General features: G+C 37.0%; 2 protein-coding genes across 7 annotated transcripts in view; one reads left to right on the top strand and one right to left on the bottom strand.

The window, feature by feature from the left end:
• Nucleotides 1-19,180, top strand: part of MMS22L (MMS22 like, DNA repair protein) — a 120,560-nt gene extending 101,380 nt beyond the window's left edge. For all 3 annotated transcript variants that reach the window (XM_028510228.2, XM_036024499.1, XM_036024500.1), the window contains 5 exons: nt 484-695; nt 3,491-3,654; nt 13,294-13,390; nt 14,757-14,924; nt 15,605-19,180. In XM_028510228.2, coding sequence (XP_028366029.1) covers nt 484-695; nt 3,491-3,654; nt 13,294-13,390; nt 14,757-14,924; nt 15,605-15,698 — 735 coding nt within the window. In that variant the 3' untranslated portion in view covers nt 15,699-19,180. The remainder of the gene's footprint in view (nt 1-483; nt 696-3,490; nt 3,655-13,293; nt 13,391-14,756; nt 14,925-15,604) is intronic.
• A 1,127-nt stretch (nt 19,181-20,307) lies between these two features.
• Nucleotides 20,308-23,624, bottom strand: part of KLHL32 (kelch like family member 32) — a 188,993-nt gene continuing 185,676 nt past the window's right edge. For 3 of the 4 annotated variants that reach the window (XM_036024502.1, XM_036024504.1, XM_036024503.1), the window contains one exon: nt 21,286-22,915. In XM_036024502.1, coding sequence (XP_035880395.1) covers nt 22,754-22,915 — 162 coding nt within the window. In that variant the 3' untranslated portion in view covers nt 21,286-22,753. Of the gene's footprint in view, nt 22,916-23,624 lie in introns of all 4 variants that reach the window. The other variant, XM_028509523.2, reaches the window with a different exon arrangement.

Raw genomic sequence — 23,624 nt, 5'->3', positions numbered from 1 at the left:
ATCTGCATTTTTCTCCCTTCGTTAATTAAGAAAAATTATCACCTTTCTTAACATGGAATATTGTTAGCATAAGTTTTGTCTCAGATAAATGATCAGTGCCCTCCATTTAAAAGAACTGACCTAAAATATGTTTTATATTTTGGAATTCCACATACATATGCAGTCGATGAGTGTGGTGGTCAAGGTTTCTGAGGATGAGAGAAGAAAGAAGCTTCCTCAGTCTTCCTGCACATTCCCCTGCTTCCTTCAGGTGTGCCCCAGAGACAAGTCTGTTTGGGGCACAACATGACATAGGTGTCACCAAGCTCAGCAACTCCTGAACTTCATATAAACATTATCTATTGATAGCAGGTGGTGTTTTTGTTGATTATGATAAGTTACAAAGTCTGCCATGAATATAAATGTGGGGAACTAAATTAGTAAGTTCCTATTTTGTTAACTTGACCTTTTAATATTATTTGGGGTTTTTTTTTCTTCCTGTAGGGCATGTGTAATGTGTGTTGTCAGTCTCAAAATGCAAACGCCTATTTGAATCAATTGCTGGGGAATGTCACTGAGCAGTATATTGGGCGGTTCCTTCCAGCGCCACCGCACGTTCTAGATCTCGGGCAGCATCCGGTTTTGTTGGCACTGAGAAACTCGGGCAATGGTGCACCGATGTCACCTCTAAGGAAATGCATTGTACAAGTCATAAGGTACATCTGAGTATTAAAAATAAGTGGAATTTACAATATATTAATCTATTAAAAAGTAACAAAGTGTTTCAAAAGTATTGGTCTTCCTTAGAATACCAGTAGTTTAGAAGAATTTTTTTCTGAACAGCATTATCTAAGATGTTACTAAAATGATTTTTGTTCAAGGCAGCCTAAGACAGTGCTTTTTTAAATTGCTCGTTTTCTCTACACAGCAGTTATTTTTCTTATATATGTTTTAAAGGTGTGTGTATATATATTTTAGTTTTTTATCAGATGAACAGTAACTTTTATACTGTACATGATACAGTAATTATATTTTATGAAAGATAATAAGTGAAAATATCGCTAATATGAAAAAGGAAGTGATATGAAGTACTATTTTGTTAGTCTATTCTCTGTCTTAATAACTCAGTTTTATTATTAGGCAGACAAGTAAATGAAACTTTCTGAGGTTTTGTACTAAACCCAGTGCCTTTTAGCTACAACATTAGAATATTCAATATAGAAATTATCTTTCTTTGCCTTCCAAGAGTATTTACCTTCATGTGAAATCAAATTTTAAACTTTAAGATGCTATGGTACTATATATTCTTATCCAGTGGTTTTTGTGTGTGTGTGTGTTTTTTCCTGTTTTTAATGACCTGATATCATCCATCCACTCTTTACAGAACTGAGTGTCTAAATTCTTTTCTTCCTCCAACCATTCCTGTGTTCCTAGTGTTCTATTACTCAGGTTTGGGAGCTTTATGGTTTTGTTCCCTCCCCTTTGCCATCCTTCCCTTCTTTTTACATCTCTCTTTCCTTATCACATTATACCTAGGCTATTGCTCGATTTTCCTAACCCCTCTCACTATCTCATCTTTTCTTCTAGTCCAGCCTAAGTAATTCCGCCAGATTACTTTTCTTGAAATACTGTTCCATTATGACACTCTCCTGTCCCCACACCTCCTCCTCCTTTTTTTTTTTGCCTATGGAATTGACTCTGTATACAAACATAATGAGACTGCTTTCATTGTTGCCCCTCCAAAATGCTTTATAGTTCCCTCCATTAAAAGACCGTCCATCTGGACAAAAGTCCACCTAGATGTTCTAAGACCTACACCTCGTATTTCCGTGTACCATGACGCTTCTTTCCTTCTGAAGTCATGTGCTCTGGATGATTCAGTTCACAGAATTGTAATATTTTTGCCTTACTTGTGTCTGAATTCCCACCAAGATGGTAGCATTCTACCACCATGTTTGAGACATTGTTTAAGTAATTTTAGTACAAACCAAATGACAAGTGCTGAGGTGAAGTTAATCCTTAAGGTCATAAAATTATTTTGAAGCCCAGTGTTGAAAATCCTGGTTGCTCTAGCTGACTTTTCTATTTGCCATTGAAAACATTTTTTCTCGTGATTTGTAGTTGAAGGCTACAAAATGTAAGAATTCCTTTTTCTTTTAAATACTTTAGGAATGTATTTCCTCCTGTGCCTTCCCCCATTACATGCTTCTCTACTCCTGCAGTTAACAAGTCTTAGTTCGGGCTCCTTCCTCTGAATTTCTGAGAATTCAGGGCTTATTATTCAGAGCACCTGTCACATTATATCATGATGGTCTTTTCTTTTTTCTTATCTAACTTTTTCACTGAACACTGAATCCCTTGATTTCAGAGACCGTATTTTACTCAACTTTGCATTCTAGTTCTTAGACTTGTACCTGGTACACTGTAGGTACCCAGTAAACATTTGTTCTAGGCATTAAGAATTCAGCAGTGCACAAAAAAGACAAAACCCTTGTCCTCAAAGAATAAATGAATCTTCTAATATGTAATATTTGTTGGAAGCCACTGCATGGAGTAGAAATGATGATGAAGACTTAGTTCCTGCCCTTATGGAGTTTATAATTCTCACTGATTTCTATGTCCCATCTTTGCAAATTATTGCTTTGCAAGTGTATGTGGATGTCTAGTTTAGATTTAGATGCACTTGACAATTTCTCATATTGTCTAGACTTTTAGAAATCGAGTAATCACACTTTGCAGGGTCGGACCTGGTTAGTACTTGGATGGGAGACTGCCTGGGTATACCAGGTGCTGTAGGCTTTTGCTGACGCCCCAGCCAGGCCATCGGAGACTACTAACAGATGTCCCCTGAACACCTGTTATGAGCCAAGAACTATTCTAAAAGGTAGAGATAAAAAATGAGTCAGATGAATTATCTTTATGATCTCAGTTGAGTTCTAATGCTAAATTTTGTCCTGCTTTGAGAGAAGATATGAAATCCTAAATTACCTCTCTGATTCTTTTACTTCCAAAGGGAAGGAAAGAGGTAAAGCTAAGAGTGGGAAGCTAATTCCTAGGATAGTTTTCTTACTGAATTGGGGGAAAAACAGTTCCTCCTAAATCCCTACAAATAAATAAATGTGAGAAGAGACTTTTTATACAAATTTGAACATAGAGAATGTTTCATTGAGGAGCTAATAGAGGAGATCAGGCCTATATTAGGAAAAAAATCAAATTAACAATTACATTTTTATTTGGATTTTGACAAAGTTACTTTTAGACCAGGTTGCTTTAAATTTAGTTTGTGTCTCTATTCCACCTTAGCCCTTACAGCAGAACAAAAAGATATGCAGTCATCTAAATGCTTCTAAAATTCTGTGTTTGAGAATAGCATGATAAAATGTACATGCTTTTTAGAAATTGTGTTTTATTAATTTGTGGGGAATAAAATTTGCCAATATCTATAACATACATGTCATTTGCTTTTGTACTAAGACTTTCAACAGAAAACCAAAATTGTGCTTCCTTTCAGGAAATCCTACTTTGAGTGTAAACCATTCGTGCACCCTCCTCGCTTAGCATCCATTCTGGCCTTCATCCTCCAACTCTGCAAAGAAACCAGCGTAGACGTTTCTGAGGTTGGACTTCTGCTCCCTGGCGTCTTAAAGTGTTTAGTGTTGGTCAGTGAACCTCAAGGTGAGTTTGACTTTGTGTTTGTTTGTTAGACTTTTCTGTTCACTATTTAATAAGTACTCTTTCCTATCAGTTAAATTGATAGTTAAAAAAGTGCTTATCATATCAGTTTGTATATATTGTGGCTAAAGAACAAACTCCAAAATCCAGCCAAATAACTTAGGTAAAGCATGATAAAATGGTTAAAAACTGATGTTTCAGTATAGTTTAGTTTTTTCTTTTTTAAGGTTTTATTTATTTTCAGAGAGAGGGTAAGGGAGGGCGAAAGAGAGGGAGAAAAATGTCAGGCCAGTGCTCAATCCACTGAGCCACACTGGCTAGGGCTAATTTAGTTTTTTCCAAGACAAATAATTTACTTAAGGGCTACTTCCTCTGATTAGACTTGTTAACCTCTTAAAGAATATTTGTTCAATCTGATTCCAATATGAAATGCATCTTGTTCAATATTAAGTTGTGAGAAGTCAGCATAATTTCTTCTATCTAGGTGTCTGCTGGAATATCTAAGCTGATTTCTTGGGTAAACTTGTAAGGATCCTTTGATCGTATTCCTTTTGTTTTCCATCTCCTTAGCCTCACTGCCAGTGATCTCTTTAAAGCATCATTTATTTAATCCCCACTGTGAGTAGCCTGCTTTAATAAGCTTATTGGGAATATGCAGAATAGTAGCCACAGTTCTATCCTGGAGGAATTTTTTAAATGTAAATAGAATGCTCTTGTGTGTGTGTGTTTATCATTATAATGTGATTGTTCAGGGCAGGGCTTCTCAAATGTTTCTACCTAAGTACTTATAACTGCTGTGATAAGAGAGTATAGTGTGTATCCTCAAGGATCTGAGGGCAGTGCCCAAAGTGGTAGCTAAAAGCTCAAATACCTCTTTGAAATGTTCCATTTTATCTCAAAAATTTTATGCATATTTTGTTTTAATCCTTACTTTAATAATTTAAAATGTTCTTTCTGCTCTCAAGCTTGGTTTTGTGGAAAATGTTATGTTAATTTAAAATATCCTTACTTCATAGTAGTATTCCTTCACTGAAGAACACCCAGATGGAGCCCAGACTTTCCTTTAGAAATTTTGCCCTCATTGAAAACTTATGCAGACTTTTAAAAAAATTCTCACCCAAGGATATGTTTATTTGAAAGAGAGAGACACCTGTGAGAGAGAAACATTGATTGGTTGCCTACCATATGAGCCCTGACTGGGGATCAAACCCACAGCCTAGCCATGTGCCCTGTCCAGGAATTGAACCCACAGCTTTTTAGGGTAGGGGACGACACTCCAACCAACTGGGCCACCAGCCAGGGTGGCATAGTTTTAATGTCAGTGAAAGCTTGTTGTGTTATGTAATACAAAATTTCTTGAGACAGAGTAGACAGTATAAAATTTTAGCCTCATATTTTGATGATAGTAATATTTATTATGAAGAAAACCAGCGTTTGAAAGGTAAGCTTTTCCTCTTATATCTATTAAACCAAAGTTAATTTTAGGCCTGTAATAAAGCAAAAAAAAAGTATTTGAGTTAAAGGAGCTGTAGTCTGGGAGACACAGATTCAGGGAGCAATCTGAATTGTGCTCTACCAAGACAAAGAGTAAGCCATCTTTTATAAAGTTCCCACCTAATATCCCAATTTTATGCAAATGAGGTTTCAAAATTGTGCGGTTCTGATTGGACAGGGCAGGTCTTTTTGGTAGAAAGATGAAACCAGGTGTTCCTGAGGTGGTTGGCTCAGAGGCATAAGCCAGCGGGGCACACTGCAGGAATCCGAGATTTCAGTCTGAGGCTCTTCCCAGTATGCAGAGTATGAGGAGCCCCTGTCAGCAGACTTATTTCTTGGAAAATCTGGGCCCTCGCTTGCCCCAGGGGAGTTCGTCTCAGCAGATAAATTCCTTCTTGAGGTTCACATCAAATACTCTTTCTTCCTGGGGCTACATGAGCTACTGAGTGCTTCAACACAGACAGAATACAGAATTCTCCACACAGTACTGGACTGTCTTTGTCACCTTGAAGGAGCAAAATTCAGCGTAGCTCTGCATGCTTGGCTCAGAGAACATTCTGGCTCTCCTTGTTGTCTCAGTGTTTAAAAGGACAGTTTGTCCAGTCACAACAAGTGCTACTAAATGACTCGGCAAGCACACTCCCAGTTTTGTGCCCTGGAGTATTTTAAACACGTGTTCACTCCAAAACCCATACAGAGAGAGAGCTTGACAAGTTCCACTTCTTACATGACAACGTAAGGAGCTCTGCCAGCCTGCTCCCCAGCAATACTGGTGAAAATTACTTCAAAGAAAGCATTTAAATTCTCTGGAAATAGTCTTAAGAGTTTATAGCGAAAGGAGAAACATTTATTTAAGAAAATCTGCTAAAACTTGGTCAGAGTCTGTGGTACTTGACCAAAGACCACTTCTTCTTTTCTCCCAGTACAGAAAGTCTACTCCAGAGTTAATAAATCCAGGAATATAGGGCTCCTTCTCTCCCCAGTTTCCAGTAGGAGGGCTGGGATCCTGTGAGAGACAGTATACCAACATTTCTTATCGTTCCTCCACACTACCTGATGCTAAATTTTGTTTCAGGGAAGCATGGCTAAGTGGGGCTCCCTGATACTGCTCAGCCCCACTCTGGGATGGTTGCAGTATGCTGAGTGCCACACCACTGGGAATACGGGCATGTCAGTCATCCCTGCTACAGCTTGTATGTGGGGGTTCCATGCCTAGAGAAGCAAGCTGAGAGGACCTGGGGCAGCTGCCCCTCTTTCCACAAGACTCAACTCCTAAAGTGGGTGTGTCACTCAGAATGTAGTAGGCACCATTGTCCCTATCCCCAGCATCAGGCCTTGCATCTGAGATTAAAGCCTGGAACTCTGAACCTCTCCCCAAAGAACTACTTCATTTGCAACACAGTGTGAAAGTTCAGGCCTGAGGGGAATGTCAAAAACAGTGGAGTTTGTGATAAAAGGCAGTAGGTAGGAGAATAATAGATTCATTGGAGCTATAAAATAATCTGTAGGCCAGCTAGTTGGGTGAGAAAATTGGTGAAAGAGACAGCTGGTTAGAGCCCTTGGGTCAGAACAAGTCTCAAACACTAACCTCAGTGTTTTATCCCTTTAAAAAAGCTGAACTTGATTAGACCAGTCTGTAAAGCTATTTATGCCCCAGGGCATTCTCAAAAATAATAGCATAATCAGCTAGCAATTAGTGGAGCTTAACAGCTGGTGTCAACATGGAAAGGGACAGTCAAAGAGAGCACTGTCAAAGCCACATCCTCTGGTGGAGACGGTGGGTGTACCTAAGGTTACTCAGCACCTGAGGAGCAGTGCCTGAGGCTTTACCCTGGGGAGTGGGCAGAAGGGACAGGAAGTAGACTTCATTAAATAATGTCCAGTTTTCAACAAAGAAAAATATTAGAAGACATACAAAGAAAAAAAAAGGTATCATCTATACACAGAGGTGGGGGGGAAGCAGGCAACAGAAGCTGCAAGTGAGAGCAATCAAATATTGGATTTAATAGATGAAGACTTCAAAATACTAGAGGAACACAAAACAGGAGACATTTAGAAAGATGTGAAAATGACTGATGTAAATCCGACCATATCAATAGTAACAATAATTGTGAAAGGATTGAACCATCAAAAGACAGAGGTGGTCAGAATGGATTTTTTTCTTAAAGATCTAACTATATACCTGTAGGGAACACTTTAGATTCAATATTGAAAGTAAAAGGTGAAGAGGATATGCATCATTGCAGACTAACCACAGAAAGCAGGCCTGGCTATACTAATATCAGACAAGATAACCATCAGGCAAAACAGTCTTATTAGAAATAGAGACACTTTATAATGATGAAAGGGTCAGTCCAACAGGAAAGTTTAACAAGATGCATGTGCAGCTCACAACAGAGCACCGAAATGCAGGAAGCAAAAGCCGAGGGAGCTGAGGGGAGAGCCAGGTCAGCAGTGATATTCGGAGGATGTTCTTTTGGTTTTCACTTCAACATGTAATGAGCTAAGAAGTCATCATTCTCATCTTATTGAATCATCTTGTCACCTCTGTCAAAAACAAATAGAAAAACACCTCAAACCCATGGACACGTGGGTTTATTTCTGGACTCTCAATTACATTCCACTGATCTGTGTTTGTGCCAGTACCACACTGTATGAGCACTGTTGGTTGTACTAAGTTTTGAAATTGGAAAGTTGAGTCTTCCAGCTTTCTTCTTCTTCAAGATTGTTTTGGCTATTCTGGGTCCTTTGCAGTTACATACGGATCATAGAATCAGCTGTCAGTTTCTACAAAGAAGTCCGCTGGGGTTCTGGGGGGAGCTGCACTTACTTTGTAGGTCAGTGTGGGGAGCACCACCACCACAACAGCACCAGCTCTTTTAATCCATGAAGACGGCATCTTTTTCTTTAGGTAGTCTCTAATTTCTTTGAAAAATGGTAGTTTCAGAGTATAAGTTTGTGTTTCTCTTTTGTTAAATTTATTTCTTGTTCTTTCTGAGGCTATTTTATTGGAATAATTTTCTTAATTTTATTTTTAGATTGTTCTTTGAAAGTACATAAAAATACACTTCTGTATTTTGATTTTGTGTCCTGCAACTTTGCTGAACTAGTTTATTAATTCCAATAGGTTTTTAGTGGAGTGCTTAGGATTTTATATATACAGATCATACCATGTGCAGGTAGGGGCATTTTCCCTTTTTCCTTTTTAATCTAGATGCCTTTTATTTCTTTTTCTCGCCCCGACTAGAACTTCTGAGACATTGTTGATGGAAGTGGCAAGAGTGGACATCCTTGTCTTATTCCTAATCTTAGTGGGAACGCATCTCACCTCTCACTGTTAACTATGAGGTCAGCTGTAGGATATTTGTAGGTGTCCTTCCTCAGATTGAAGCAGTTCTCTCCTGTTCCCAGTTTGTTGTTATGTAACATACCTCTTTTTCTGATAATGCTACTTGTTCTGAAGCCTCCTTTGTCTGAAATAATACATCTATTGCAGTTCTGTTTTTCATTGTGTTAGCACTGCATATATTTCTCCTACCTTTTAATCTACCTATGTCTTTATATTTAAAGTAGCCACAGTTGCAGACAACATACAGTTGGGCCTTCTTTTTTTGTTTATTGTCAGTCTTTCATTTAATTTGGACCATTCACATTTAAAGTGATTATTGATATAGTTGGATTAATACCTACCATATATGTACTATTCATTGCTGTTATTCTTTTTAATATTCTGCTCCTTTTCTGTCTTCTCTGATGGTTTTAATTGAGCACTTTAAATGATTGTATTTTCTCTTCTCTCTTAGCACACCAAATATACTCCTTTAAAAATTTTTATTTTTAATGGTTTCCCCAGAATTTGTAGTATATCTAGACTGGTCCAAGTCCACTTTCAAATGACACTGTTTTCCTTCATGGTAGTATGAGTGCCCCCTACCTTGGTGTCCCCAACCCCTCTCTCCTGTCCAGTGTAAATAATATCCCTGTCATTTGTTCCACATAACCAGAAGGTATGACCACCGAATACTTGTTGTGATTATTATTTTGAACCAAAGCTGTTAGGTCAATTAAAACTGAAGAAAGAGGGAAATAAAGAGAATCACAGCTTACAAGGACCAGAAACCTGCTGCTGGAGCTCATTCTGGTAGAAATATTTAAACTGAATTAGACACATTCTTCTATGTTCAGTTTTGGGGGCAGCAGTTTGCCCTATGGCCTTATTTCTCTGATGCATCTAGGAAGAGTTGTTCTGTTTGTTCAGATTATTTCCCCAAATCAATCTGCAAATTCAGCGCATCTCCTACCAGAATCCGAACAGACTTCTTCATAGAAACCGATGAGCTGCATCTATAAAATATGTAATGGTGGAAGACCCAGAATAGACAAAACAATTGTGAAAAAGAAGAAAGTTGGAAGACTTGCACTTTGCAGTTTCATGACTTAGTACAAATCAACAGCAATCATGACATGTGGTACTGGCATAAAGGTAGACCAGTGGAGTAGAAATGAGAGTCCAGAAATAACCCCACGTGTCTGGTTTTGGTTTGGTTTGGTTTGGTTTTGGACTAAGGTGCCAAGATGACTTAATAAGGAGAAAATAGCCTTTTAAACAAATTGTGCTAGGTCAGGTAATTAGCCACAGACTAAAGAATGAACTTGGTCCTTTAATTCATACCATATAGGAAAATTAACTCAAAATGGGTCATGGGCCTAAATCAGAGCTAAACTCATAAAACTCTTAGAGGAAAGCTTTGGAGGAAGTCTCCATGATCTTGGATTTGGTGATGAATTTTTAGATGTGACACTAAAAGCATGAACCACAAAAGAGGTAAATTGGATTTAGTTAAGTGAAGAACTTCCGTGCTTCAAAGGACACTATCGAGAAAGTGAAGAGACAGCCAACAGATTGGGAGAATATATTTGCAAGCCATTTATATAAGGAACTTATTTTTATAATATGTAAAGAACTGTTACAATTAAATAATCAAAAGGAATAATTAAAAATAGGCAAAGGATTTGAATAGATATTTCTCCAAAGAACATAAACAAATGGCCAATACGCACCTGAAAAGGTGCTCAACATCATCATTCATCAGGGAAATGCTATCAAAAACACAATGAGATAACATTTATATTCACTAGGTTGAATATAGTGAAAAAGTCAGATAAAAACAAGGTTTGAAAGTAGAGAAATTACTTAGAACCTTTATTTACTTCTGTTGGGAATGTAAAACGATGGAACCACTTGGGGAAACAGGCTGGTAGTTTGTCAGTTAAACATAGAATTATCATGTGACCTAGTAATGCTACTTTTATGTGTACACCCATAATTAATAAAAATATATGTCCACACAGAAATTTGTACATTAATGCCTACAGCAGTGTTGTTTATTATAACTGAAATGTAGGTTGCCCATCACCTGATGGGTAGATTTTTTAAATGTAATATATTCACCCACTAGAGCATTTGGCCATAAAAGAGTGAAGCACTGGCACATGCCACAACGTGAATGAACCTTGAAAACATTATTCTAAGTGAAAGAATCTAGTTAGAAAAGACCACATATTATATGGTTTCACTTACATGAAATACCCAGATTAGTAAGTCTGTAGAGACAGAAGGTGGATTACTGGTTGCTCAGAGGGTATCAGAGGATAGGGAGTGATAGCGAAAGGGCTCAGGTGGCAGGGTGGGGAGTGGGGAGTTCCAAGGTAAAGAAAATATTCTGAAATTGACTGTGAGAATAGTTGTCTAGCTTTGTGAATATATGAAAAACCTTTGGATTGCAGATGTTAAATGGGTGGATTGTATGGTATGAGAAATATATGGCAATAAAGCTGTTGAAAAATCTAAAAAATAGTGTTTTAAAAACTCAATTCAATTAAAAAATAAAGATTGCAATATTTTTAAATAAAACCCTATGCATTAATATTTGTAGCAGCATTACTCATAATAGCTAAATGGAAACAACCCAATTGTCCATCAACTAATCAATGGGTAAACAGTATGGGGTGTATCCATACTATGGAATATCATTTGGCTGCCAAAAGAAAGGGAGTACATACTGATACATTTTACAGTGTGAATGAGCCTTAAACAGTATGCTAAGTAAAAAAGGAGAGAGTCACAGAAGACCACATGTTGTATGATTCTATGTATACAAAATTTCCAGAAGAGTCAGGGGCAGAACGTAGATTAGAGATTGCCCTGGGCTAGGAGGGAGAGAGAAAGAAATGACTGCTTAGTAGATGTAAACTTTTTGGGGCCGTAATAAAATTGTTCTGAACTAAATGGGTGATGGCTTCATAACTCTGTGAATACACTAAAAATCAATTAATTGCTCTGGCCGGTTAGCTCAGTTGGTTAGAGTGTCATCCTGATAGGCTAAATTGCAGATTCGATCCTAGTCAGAGCACATACAAGAATCCACCAATGAGCACATTAATAAGTGGAATAACAGATAGGTGTTTCTGTCTTCCTTCCTCTCTCTAGAATTAATACATAAAAAATTTAATAAATAAAAAACCAATTGTAAATTTATAAAAGTCTGGTTTTATGATACATGAATTATATCTAAATAAAGCTGTTGTTTAAAAAACAAAGCTTATTATTAATATGCTGTGAAAACTATTTCTTTATGTTCTGATACTTTCCTGAAGAAAACCTGGAATTTTTCAAGAAAACATCTTTTAAATAAAAGAAGCAGTGATCACTGACTGGTGTGGTTTAATGTTGGCCATCAGTCATCCCACAAACCAAAAGGTCACCAGTTCAATTCCCAGTCAGGGCACTTGCCTGGGTTGAGGGCCAGGTTCCCAGTTGGAGGCACTGTGAGAGGCAGCTGATCAGTGTTTCTCTCACACATTGGTATTCCTTTCCCTCTCATTCTCCCACCCCTTCCCTCTCTATAAAAATAAGTAAAATAAAATCTTTAAAAGAAAGAAAACCAGTGATATTGATTCTAGAATCAATATTCTAGAATCAATATCACTGATTCTAGAATAGAATCAATATTCTAGATATCACTGATATCACTGAATCAATATTCTAGAATCAATATGAGAAGTTATTTTTTTAAGACTTTATTTTTAGAGAGAGGGGAAGGGAAGAGAGAGAGGGAGAGAAACATCAATGTATGGTTGCCTCTCACATGCCCCCTGCTGGGGACCTGGTCTGCAACCCAGGCACGTGCCCTGACTGGGAATCGAACCAGCGACCCTTTGGTTCGCAGGCCCATGCTCAATCCACTGAGCTACACCAGCCAGGGTGAGAAGTTATTTTCTCAATGAAGACAAGTATACTGTATCTTCTTTATCCACTATCTTATGCCAAGGAAAACATTGTTTCTAAATATTTAAGTTTGTGTGCATCATGTTTTCTGCTCCCTCTAAAATGGGTTACACTTTCTGAATTTTTTTTTATTCTTTAAAAAAAAAAAAGCTCTCCTCCCCCCCAGCTACTTAAACTTAATGGGCCTAAAATGACACAAAAAATTTAGTAGCATTTGGAACATGTTGGATTTTCTACAGTGTTTTTTATTTTTTTTTAATTATATACAGTGCACAAATGTAAAGGATTCGGTAAAGAATACAAATGTTCTTTTTGTTACTTTGCTGTTTAATAGGAAGACACCATCAAAAATGGTTGATTTTATATGTGTGTATCTTTGACTAATTTTAAAGAAGGTAAATTTTCAGATTCTAGTTTGCTATGTGTATATTTGTTAGTGGGAGAAATATGGTTATGAATTTAAAAAATTAATCTGCTTGTCTGTAAACTAGCTGAGTTATTGAAGGCTGTCTTTTGTGAGTATGTGACTGCCTACAGAATAGGATGGTACAGTGTTTTTTGAATATGGGCTGTTTTCGAAGAGAAAGACATATCTTCACATGTATTTTTTCAGGTATAAAGTTGTAAAAAGTAGACTCTTCAGCTTTTTGTATTTTCTTAAAATGAGAGGGAGATAGATTGGGAGATATGCACTGGGAGAAAATAAAAACTCATAACTATTTCATTTTGAGAAATAAAAGGAAAGCATATATATACTTTAAGAAAACAACATATTTTCCTAAGTCAAGAGTGTTTATAAAAATGAGGATCCAGATGGTCAATTCAGACACAGTGTATAATGCTGTAATTTTTCCTCCTAGTTAAAAGGCTAGCCACAGAAAACTTGCAGTACATGGTAAAAGCCTGCCAAGTGGGGTCAGAAGAGGAACCTGCCGCCCAGCTGACTTCTGTGTTTAGGTAACTGGAAATCATGCCAACTGGCAAGGGGACTATTGCCAGCCATTTGACAGCCAACATGTTTTTTTAAATAACTAATTAACCAAAACATAATGTGTTACTACTTGTTTATAGTATTTCAATTACTGTATTTTTGGCAGTAGTTTTGTTACATTGTGTTATTTTATTAAAAAATAAATAAATAAACGTGCCAGGGAGCAAGAGAAGTGAGCTGACTTAAAATTACCTGTGCTCCTAGTCGGGGAGATTCTCACACGTATTTAAGAGGTGGGAACGTGGATCATGGTGGGGGGCTGCCAGGCCTTCGCGCGGCCGAGCGGTTACTCAGGACACAGCGTAGGAGTACACGGCATAGAAGCACACGTCACGGGTGCGTACTTGCTTGAGATACTGTTGCCCCAGAAAGCCCAGCTGCGCTTCATTTGTGAAGCACAGGCTGTGTAGGAGTCGATCTGATGCTTGTTCACAAGAATAACGATGCCGCGTAAGGAACCGTTTTTCCTGCCTTGCTGCTTTTGTGCTTTCTGTCAGGGCAGTATTTTAAAGTATTTCTTTTTCCTAGTTTCTGCCAGTTTACCTTTATTATACATATCTCTATCCTAGCACTATCATAATAAGTAATTTGGGGTCATTTTCTTCTTCGATGTTGGATCTTTGATTTCTCAGTGTTCATTCTCATCACGTAGTTGGCCCTTGTCAGGTGTTTACAGTTTGTTTACATTGGGAGCACTAAAATAAGTGGATTTGCGAAAACTGTAAAACCTTAAGGGGGAGGAAGGATTTCTGTGAATAAATGATGCATGTTTGTTATGTACAAATTATTAAGGTGGTTTTTATTTTGTTGGGTGTGAGAGGGGAAATTTCAGAGTTAAAATATGTAATTCTTGTTTATAAAGGTCTCCTATGGGTCTACAGCCTCTTGTTCAGCTCCAAATATAAAATATATTATTAATAACTTGCTTTTCTCATAAAAGTATTGTTTCATTTATCTAGAGATAGGAAGTACTAAAAAAAATCTAGGAAGGCAGACTTATTTTTTTCTTTCTTTCACACCCTTAGCACCCAGAATTCAACACACAGGCTGCAGCAAAAAAGCCCCTGGGCTCGGATTCCCTCATTCCCCCTTCTGGGATTCCAGCTCTTCCCTCCTCCTCTCAGTGCCACCCCTTCCTTCATAGCTTACTCCGAAGTAAGCCGTGTCTGCCCTTCATTTTTAAGTGTTATCATCTTATTCTTAACTCTAGACACTTAAGGTAATCTTGCGTAGGATGATTTTCCCTGTGTTCAGGTTATAGGTGATTGCTGCGTAGATACCGCCCCAGGAATTGCCCCAGAAGTAATTCTTTGTAACTTGATTTACCTCCAGGGATTTTATCCAGAATTATGGCATGCAATACGACAGTCAGACCTACAGCATTTTAGAAACAGTAGCAGTGCTGGACCAGCAGGTTGTCCTTCACTTGGTTCCTACCCTCACTCAGGCCCTGAAAGATGCAGAACAGAAATGGGGCCTTGGCAGAAATATCGCTTTGAGGTATGTTTGATTCTTTTGGACATAATTAAAAATCTAGATTCACTTGCTACAAATGGCTTACTTTTCCATTCCCCAGAATTGGGTGTGCATAGAATGGAAAGATGGCACAGTACTGTGACCGGCAAACCGTTCACACATGGGTCTTTTCAAAGGGACCACCTTAGAAAGCTCTGTTTCACCAGTGCTGCTGTCGCTGTAAACACATTGTGTTCCTCATTGGGAAGGAGACTGTAGAGTCTCCTGTGTCTTGTTTTTGTGTAAAATTTATGGTGGCAAATCAGTCCTTTGAAGGATTGATTTACTAAATAAAGTATATCATGTGTATCCAGTTAATAGGCTGAGTGACCCAATTAGATAATAAAGTTTTTGGTAAAAGGTAAATAGGATTTTTTTTTAAATAGGTTTACAGCTCTACTGAGGATAGTGCTTGAACTAACTATTGAGTGTAATGCAACATTGTGGAGATAAGGCTGTAGTTCCTAAAGAGATTGTTTTAAAGGGCTCGGCACTCATCCTAGATTCGTATGTCCCCAAGTTTGTTAAAGAATCAGAGTACTTTAATCACATCGTGTGAGTGTACCAACAGACGTTCAAGCAGGTTCAGTTTGTAAATATGTAAATGAAAAATATTGGAAAAGGCAATAAATATATTGTCCTCATTTTCTTTGTTTCTCGAACAGGAAAGCCTATAGCAAACTTTTATCTCACCTAGGACAAGCGGGGCAAGATGAGATACAGCGACTGGAAAACGATAGCACCTGGCATGCTTTGTGATTCATCTTTCTACTCATTATAACTGGCTACTGCACATCGTTCTGACTCCTTTTAATTACTTGCATATTGTTCTGTTAGAAATATTTTCTAGGATTTTTTTTCTTACATACCTGTGCGTATACTTAGTATGTAAATAAGTAAATAAAGGTTACGTAAGTATGTTATAGGGTCTTTGGAACTTGGTAAAGCCACATCCTATTTGAAGAGGTTTTAGTTCAACTAAATTAAAGATACTTTTTCTGACTGGGAGTGTTACCTGTGTATAATTACTAAGCAAACTTGTACTTATTGGTCCATGGACTTTTTACTGTAGTGACTTATGTCTTGTGGTTTGTGTTTGTTGTGTTTTTACAAGTTATGTTTGAATAAGATACCTTCTCAAGTCTTTTTGAAAGGGGAAGGAGTCAGGAGACAGGACTGTTACCATTTTTTTATATTATGTGTGAGGCAAGTTTATAAAAAAAACCTTTACCAAGACTGCTTACCTCTCTGTGAAATGAGACCGAGTCTGCTGAAATGATTATGCAGTTTATATAAATGTGTATATACATATTTTTAATAGTTAAGCCAACAGTGCTGGTTTAGAGTCCCACAGTTGCCAGATGTCTGTGCCTGTTTGCTCTTTCTTTTGGAGTCGTCACTAACAGACACATCAGGAGGAGGATACGCAAGAGTCTATAAGAAGGGGATAAATAGTAATGTTCTGGAAGATCTTAATATTACAAAAACAAAAGTCTGAAAAGTCGGCTGATTTATCTCCTTGCTCTTTATTAATTAGAGTGTCTTATAGCTTGCATCTTACAGGTTTACAGGGAACCAGTTTAGTTTCTTTAAGCAGCTGTTGTCTCTTAACTCTCTAACAGTCTCGTCCAGACTCAGTTCACCGGTGAGCCCTTGACCCCTTGGGTGGTGAGCATTGTCTGGTACAAGGCACTCCAGTCCTAGTGTTGGGACCCATCTGGGCTTCAGACCTAGCTCTGCTTTGTGACTTCGAGCAAATTACTTAACCTTACTAAACCTCACTGTCTTCATGGAGCAAATAAGAATCATTCTTCTTCTATTTTACAGTGTCCTGATAAAAATCAATAGGATAATGTATGTGAAAATATTTGGTGAGCTATATTCAGTTTAGATATGTATAGAAATAATTATTGTATTACTCATACACTGGTTCAGTGTATTTTTACATATTCAGGTAAAATAATCTCGATTTTGTTCCTCTTTTTCTAATGTATCCTGGAAGAATGATCCTACTTTCATCTTTTGAATGTTTGTTTATGCATCATGTTTGCTGTCTTTCAAGTAATACATTGCTTTCTCCTTGGGGCTCTGGTTATCATAGTTGTATTCCTTCAAAAAGACATTCCAACCCCCTTCTGGCCCAAAAAGTATCTTTAAAAATGCAATGTATTGCAATCAGCAATATATAGTTAGTAGATCTCTCCTAGTTGTAATCTGAAATCTAAAGAAGTATCTGTTGTTTTCATGACATACAAAGTCTATTTTCCCCCCAAATGAACTCTTCTTCAATGAAATGAAAGTCTCTTTATAGTTACTTAATAGACCTCATAGCAATGAATTTCTTGTCATTATGATAGTGACTAATTAAACTATTTTATCTGTTTAAGGCAATGCTTTTAAAGGGATTATGTATAGTTTATGTATTTTTCTGTTTTCCGGGGGAGATTGATAAAGATATCTGAGAATCTTGCTCCACAGTACATAAAACTTTTAAGGGATAAAAAAAATGCTGCGGAATCATGTGTTAGGATATATAACTGTATGTGCTGAGAATAACTAAAGTTTATACTTAAAAAAGCAGTTGCAACAAAAAGTCTACCAATACAGGCATATGGGTTTTTTATTATTTATAGGGAAAATTTTAAAGAAGCTAAGTTTCTTTAACTGGAGAGAAAAATTATGACTCAGTTCCTTTCCTTGAAAATCTCTACTGGCCCTTCATGTATTACTGTAGTCTTGTCATTTTGCATTCCCAAACCTAGAGTACCTTATGTCAGCTTCCGTAATATCCCCTTTTCCTAAATGCCATTGTCTCTGAGGCTGTTGCTTCTGCCTTTTGTTTCATAAGTCGCTCTCTTTTGGTGAAATCACAGAGTATGTTCTCATTTCTCATGTTCTTTGGCCTCTGCGTGACACCTGCATTTTCCTTCATCATCTCAGCCCGCCCTTCGTGATACTGCCCCTTCCTACCTACACTGTACTTCGAGAGCACCTTTCCATTCTTCTTTCCCATCCCCAGCATTAAGATCTGGTCCTTCACCTATTCTGTCTCAGCATTCTCACAGTAGTCGATGGATAACACTAGCACCTTCTCTTCTAGTCTACCTTCTGTCTCTATTCTCTACCAAGGGAATACACTGTTTTCCCAGGTTACTTAGCTGTGAAACTTCAGAGTCATCTCAGATTCATCACGGTCCCTACTTCTGGTAGACCAGCAGTATGGACTCTTGCTATTTTTTCATTTCATGCATCTAAACTGATTTTTCTGTTGAGCACTATAATCTCTTATCTCTGGTCTCCTTTTCTTCAGTTAATCCTTCTCACAGTTCTGACATTTGTTCCTAAAATACTTTTCTCTTACTTTTCTGCTCAGGGCCTTTGAATTACTTCCCATTGTTAATAACCTGACAGTCAAACCCTTCAGTCTGGACACTTTTTGCCATCTGGCCATCTTTCCTGTCCAAACTCACATCAAACTGAGACTGGACTGTCTTAGACTGTCAGAAGGCCGTTTCACTTTATACTCTGAGAGCGTGCCAGCCAAGTATTGATAATTTCTGTAAGCTGTCAGGTGGAGTGTAAAAGAGATGACTGAAGGACAACAGGCTGATGAAACGGCTTTATTGGACATTCAGATTTGGTTATGATTTAAATTTTAATTGAACATTGAATTAGGTTTCCATGAGGGAGAAAAACAAAAAACATGGAGAATTGTCTCTGAAAGAAAAAAAATTTAGTATTGAGTTCATTTGCATTAGAACAGTTTCATAGTTTAAAACTTTTATATCTCTACCTATTCTTAGCATATTTTCTTTTCTTCTTAAGTGTAACTTCTTCTACCTGGGCATCTATGTAAAAAACAGTTGTGTGTTGTGAGACTATGTGCATGTGTTCCTCATCACTATTATCTTCTCTCACGCTTTATCACAAAATAAAGCTGCTTTGAGACTTCGACAGTTTTTACTTTTATGTCCCCATTAAGATTATATTTGATGCAAAAATTTGCAGCTGGGAAAAGCCTGTATGAAACCTACCTTCCCTGAATATACATGTTAACTTGGTGCTTGTGTTTCAAAGATAAAAGGTAGAGATCATAGAACCTTAGTAAAAGCTGTATTATCAGTACTAAGCCACTGCTTGTAGATTGGTAGACTTTTTTACATACACCTTACATTTTCCAAAAACTGGTCTCCTGTCTATTCCTCCTAGGGTTAAAAATACTGCCTTGTCAGACAAGTGTATGAGGGGGGACCCATAAAAAAACGGAATTATCTTCTGGAGGGCAGGCCCCTTGTAGTACAGGCTTCCCCGCTAGGTGAGTGTTCTAGGAACCCATCTGTATCAGTGTGCCAGCTGGCGTTGTTGTGAGAGGATGTATTTGGCTTCAGTGAATTTATTTTGAAGACTCTTTCAAACACGTGCCAATTTCATGATGGGTGATTTATGAGCATACCTCCCCATACCTCACTGAGCGTTTAGCAGTTTTTGAGCAAAAACAGCTAAACAGCCCTATTCACCCAATTTTGTCCCAAGTGACTTTTTTTTTGGTTCCCCCTATGAAAAAAGTCCTCAGAGGGAAACGTTTTGCCAGTGTGGAAGAAGTGAAACAAAAAACGGGAGATACACTAAAAGACATCAAAGTCGATGAGTTCAAAAACTGTTTTGAGCAGTGGGATAAACGTCTCGATAGGTGTATTTCATCAAATAGTAGGTTGAAGGTGACTGAAGTTTAAAAATGTAAGAATATGTACACAATTTATAAATTCCGGATCTTTTTGGTTCCCCCTCGTAGAGTATACCGATATCAATGATGTGCTTTGTTAGGCTAAAACAGTTGGTTTGGGAAGCCAGCAAAGTAGCATACGCTCATATATTTAATAAGATGACACTTGGGTTTTGATTCTGTGATAAACTATATTGGTAAGCTTACCCAAATCAGTACTATGTGATTGGAATTGACCAATTTCTGCTTATTAAACTTTTTGGTGTGTTAATAGTTCCTTGATTTATTGCATTTATGAATTGTACTTTTAGAAAAATTCTGGGCATTCTTATTTTATACATGTTTATAAATTATTTTGTGCATATAATAAGGATATATAATAAAAATATATTTAACACTGCACCTGTGATTATTCAACTTCCCTTTTTATGACATTGACTGTTTGAAAACCAAAATAAAAATTAGCCATATTAGCAGGAGAAATAATTTCTATCTTATTACTATTGCTTTTATACTCTGTAGCAAAACACCAGTTTCTCAACTGTTGCAGTCTCTGAAGGGGATACAGTGCACTTCTGGTTAAACTATGAGAGAAATACAAAAAGTTTGAAAAATACCTATAATCTAACTGGCATGATATTAAGGATCTAAGGAACTGTATTGCATTGTTCATACAGAGTATTTTGGAGATTTGTGTCTTTGCCGGCTTTTCTTCCCACAGTAAGAACACTCGGCTGGGATCTATGTGCTACTGCTTTTTCTTTTTTAAAGTAAAATCCTGAAATGTTTGAATGGTTGGAAGTTCCATGGTTTTCCTATGGAAATTCAAATTAAGAATTTAAATACAATATGGACTTTAATTTTGAAAATAGAAAATGGATTACTATAGAATAGTACACTTAAATGGAAATGTATACATTTGAATAGTTTCAATGGAATTGAACTTATATGACCAGGCATTGTTTTTTCTTATTAACTTTATTATTGATAATTTGAGGGAAAGGATCTAAATATAAGTGATCTATGAGTTCTTTTTCCAAGGGACAAGTGTATTTTGAATGCTGTTCTTTGGCTATTACTATAAAGTATGTTTCTGAAAATTATGTAAAGTTTTTTAAAATTCTGAGTTCAATTCTGTAATACTAGTGAATACTGTGTGTACCAAGGAGAGGTTTGATAATGTATAATGATTTGTTTTAAACGAATACTTAGAATTCTACACAGAAACAAGAGTACTCTCAGGCTGCCTTTCAGTTACCATCAAACAAACTTATTTTTAGAGGCTTTCCCTTTCATTCATTGAATATTGGGTCTGGGGTTACAAATAGATTTTAGTGGTTTTATAAGGTAAAACTGCTACAGGGAAAAATTATCAAGGCGAAGAATTAACGAGTCTGAAATATTTCTTGCATAGGTCCTTGTTGAAAAGATTTCTAAAATGGCGGAGTCCATTTTTCTGACTTGGTAAGGTATTTTTAAAATTTAATTTAGATGATTTATACCTTTTGAAGAGATTCCCTGTCACCCTTCTAAATAGCAATTACCAATGTCACTTTCAGAACTGTAAAAATACCCTAAAGGTTTTTTGTTAGTCTAAACTAAATCTTTTTTTTTTTTTTTAAATTCACTTGTGTTCTTCACCCCTGGTCTCTCTCCTCTCCCACACTTTAGTCTGGATAACCAAAAGTTATATGTATATACTTAAAAGTTAACATTTTAGGTATAACATAAAATTAGTGAATTCTGTATTTAGAATAAAGTATTTACATGGATAAAATGAGAATTCCCTATAAATCAATGATTACTGAATGATTAAACCATGCCAAGGAAAAAAGTAAAATCTTAATAAAGGTGACTTAGATCCCAACAAGATTAGGAAAGGGGGAAAACTCCAATTATAGTTGTTGGCTGAATGTTCAAAGTGATCATTGAATTGTTTTATTTTCTGTTGTGGACAAAGCAAATCCACAAACCTAGCCTAAAAATAATCCTTATGCATTATTAAAAGTGGTGGTAATAAAATATGTATTGGTGGTGGGGAAGAATCCCAGAAGGTCTCAAGATTGACATAACCTTTAACAAAGTGGAAAAACTTTTGTGAGAACTACTGGTTCCAGGTTCAAATTTATGTCAAAGCACTTTATGATACCAAAATTAGTACAACTTATTTTTTCTAGTATAAAATGTCATTTTTTACTAAATGAATTTAAAGGAGATGTTTGAGTTATTATTTGAGGGAAGGATTTGTACAAGGTTAGGAATCTTTGGCTTGGATCAAGTCCCTTTTTCCAAATTAGCATTATCTCTTACACATGCTTTTTACAATCACTCATCCCATAGCATGTGTTTGAACTTCTACCTAGTAGTTTTAAACCTCAAAAATAACTCCCTGTTCAGTTAGCAGATTTTGAAGAATACCTTGGAATTTGAGTAACATTTTTTCCTTAGGCAAAGGACTTCGAAGCATTTGCCTAATCCTCACAACATCCCTCTGAATTAATGTGGGAATCAGTAATTATCCTTGAAAGTGGGAAAACTGAAGCACTGTAAAGGTAGGCCCCTGGCCCAAGATCACAGTAGTGACCAAGGCAGAAACTCTGGATATTCCAACTGCTCTTCCAGTGTACTGCTAGTATTTGTATTACCTTAAATAAAGGACAGCATTTAAAAGTTTATGATGTCATCGTGGTGAGTTTCTTCTAATGCAGCTGCATAATGTTCACTTGGAAGTAAACTGACTTACTGATGCTGTCATGTTGTCCTAGACAGTACAGATTAGAAAAAATGTAGAAAAAGGCTCTGAAGACCCACAGAACAGTGATGGACCATTAAGTTGACACTAAGCCACACCACAATAGAAGTCATACATACACTATTGTGTTACACGTCACACACACTGCAAAGGGTGACAGGAATTATCGATTATGTATTTTAGAAAATTCTTTTTCTTTTTTTGCTAACGTTTATCTGAATATAAGACCTATAAAATGAAACAAGGAAGCATTGAGCACGGAGTCCTTCATGCCCAGTATCTGACAGTCAGGCTTATGTCCCTCCTCTTCATAATGATTACTAATGGAGCACTGGCTTTTCAGACGGTGCCGATCCTGTGATGAGGCACTTGGAGAGTTTGAAGATTAGGGCATGTGAAGTACGGAGCTGGAAGGAAGCATGCTGCTATTCCATTGGAGGCAAAAGGCAGAGTCGGCCCATAGAAGACTTCTTCTTTGCCTTCTCTACTTACATCCAGTACCTATGAAGGAAGAGAAGACGCCTGCGTATCAAAGACAATTGCTCAGAACAAAGCTGTGTACAGATAAAAGGAAGCCTACAGTTAAATTCAGTTATGCCAACATGGCTGTACCTTAGCCATTGTTCGTTTTCTCTCACTGCAGTACCAGAAATATGTGTTAAGTTGCTAAGTGTTACTCTATTTGTTTATATACTTGTGTGTGTGTATTTACAATAATTTAATCTTTGGAACAGTGATGAGGTAGGTAGCATTATCCTTTAATAAAACTGCCTTAGGCTGGTCAAAAATTTTGCCCAAACTAGTCAGTAAGTGGCATCATAGTCTGGTTTACAAATGCTGAGTTGTAAAGTGAAGAAAACAACATTGACCTTGCAGCTTTGTTCTGAAAATTGGTGACACCTAGCTCAGTGTCTAGCATGTAGAATATTATACAGGACAGCTTAGGAGCAAACTGAAAATCAGTTCATTTTGGAAATTTTCCCCCAGTTATCTCCCCTTCAAACAAGAGTTCTCTTTCCTTATATGGAAGAGTTTCTTTGTCAATCTGTGCCTGATGTCATTTCACCAAATCTGACTTAATCCCTATAGTAGGAATATTCTTTAGGAACACTGGTCATATCCCATTTATCAAACCCATTAAGCTCTTTCCAGCCCTCAGATGCCTTAATCTCTATTTGAACTTCCTCTAACCTCATTCAAAACAGACTGA

This window comes from Phyllostomus discolor, chromosome 4 (genome assembly GCF_004126475.2).
Source record: "Phyllostomus discolor isolate MPI-MPIP mPhyDis1 chromosome 4, mPhyDis1.pri.v3, whole genome shotgun sequence".
Classification (NCBI taxonomy): Eukaryota; Metazoa; Chordata; class Mammalia; order Chiroptera; family Phyllostomidae; genus Phyllostomus; species Phyllostomus discolor.
Note: the sequence above shows the minus strand (reverse complement) of the source record. Positions and strands in the feature narration are given on the sequence as shown.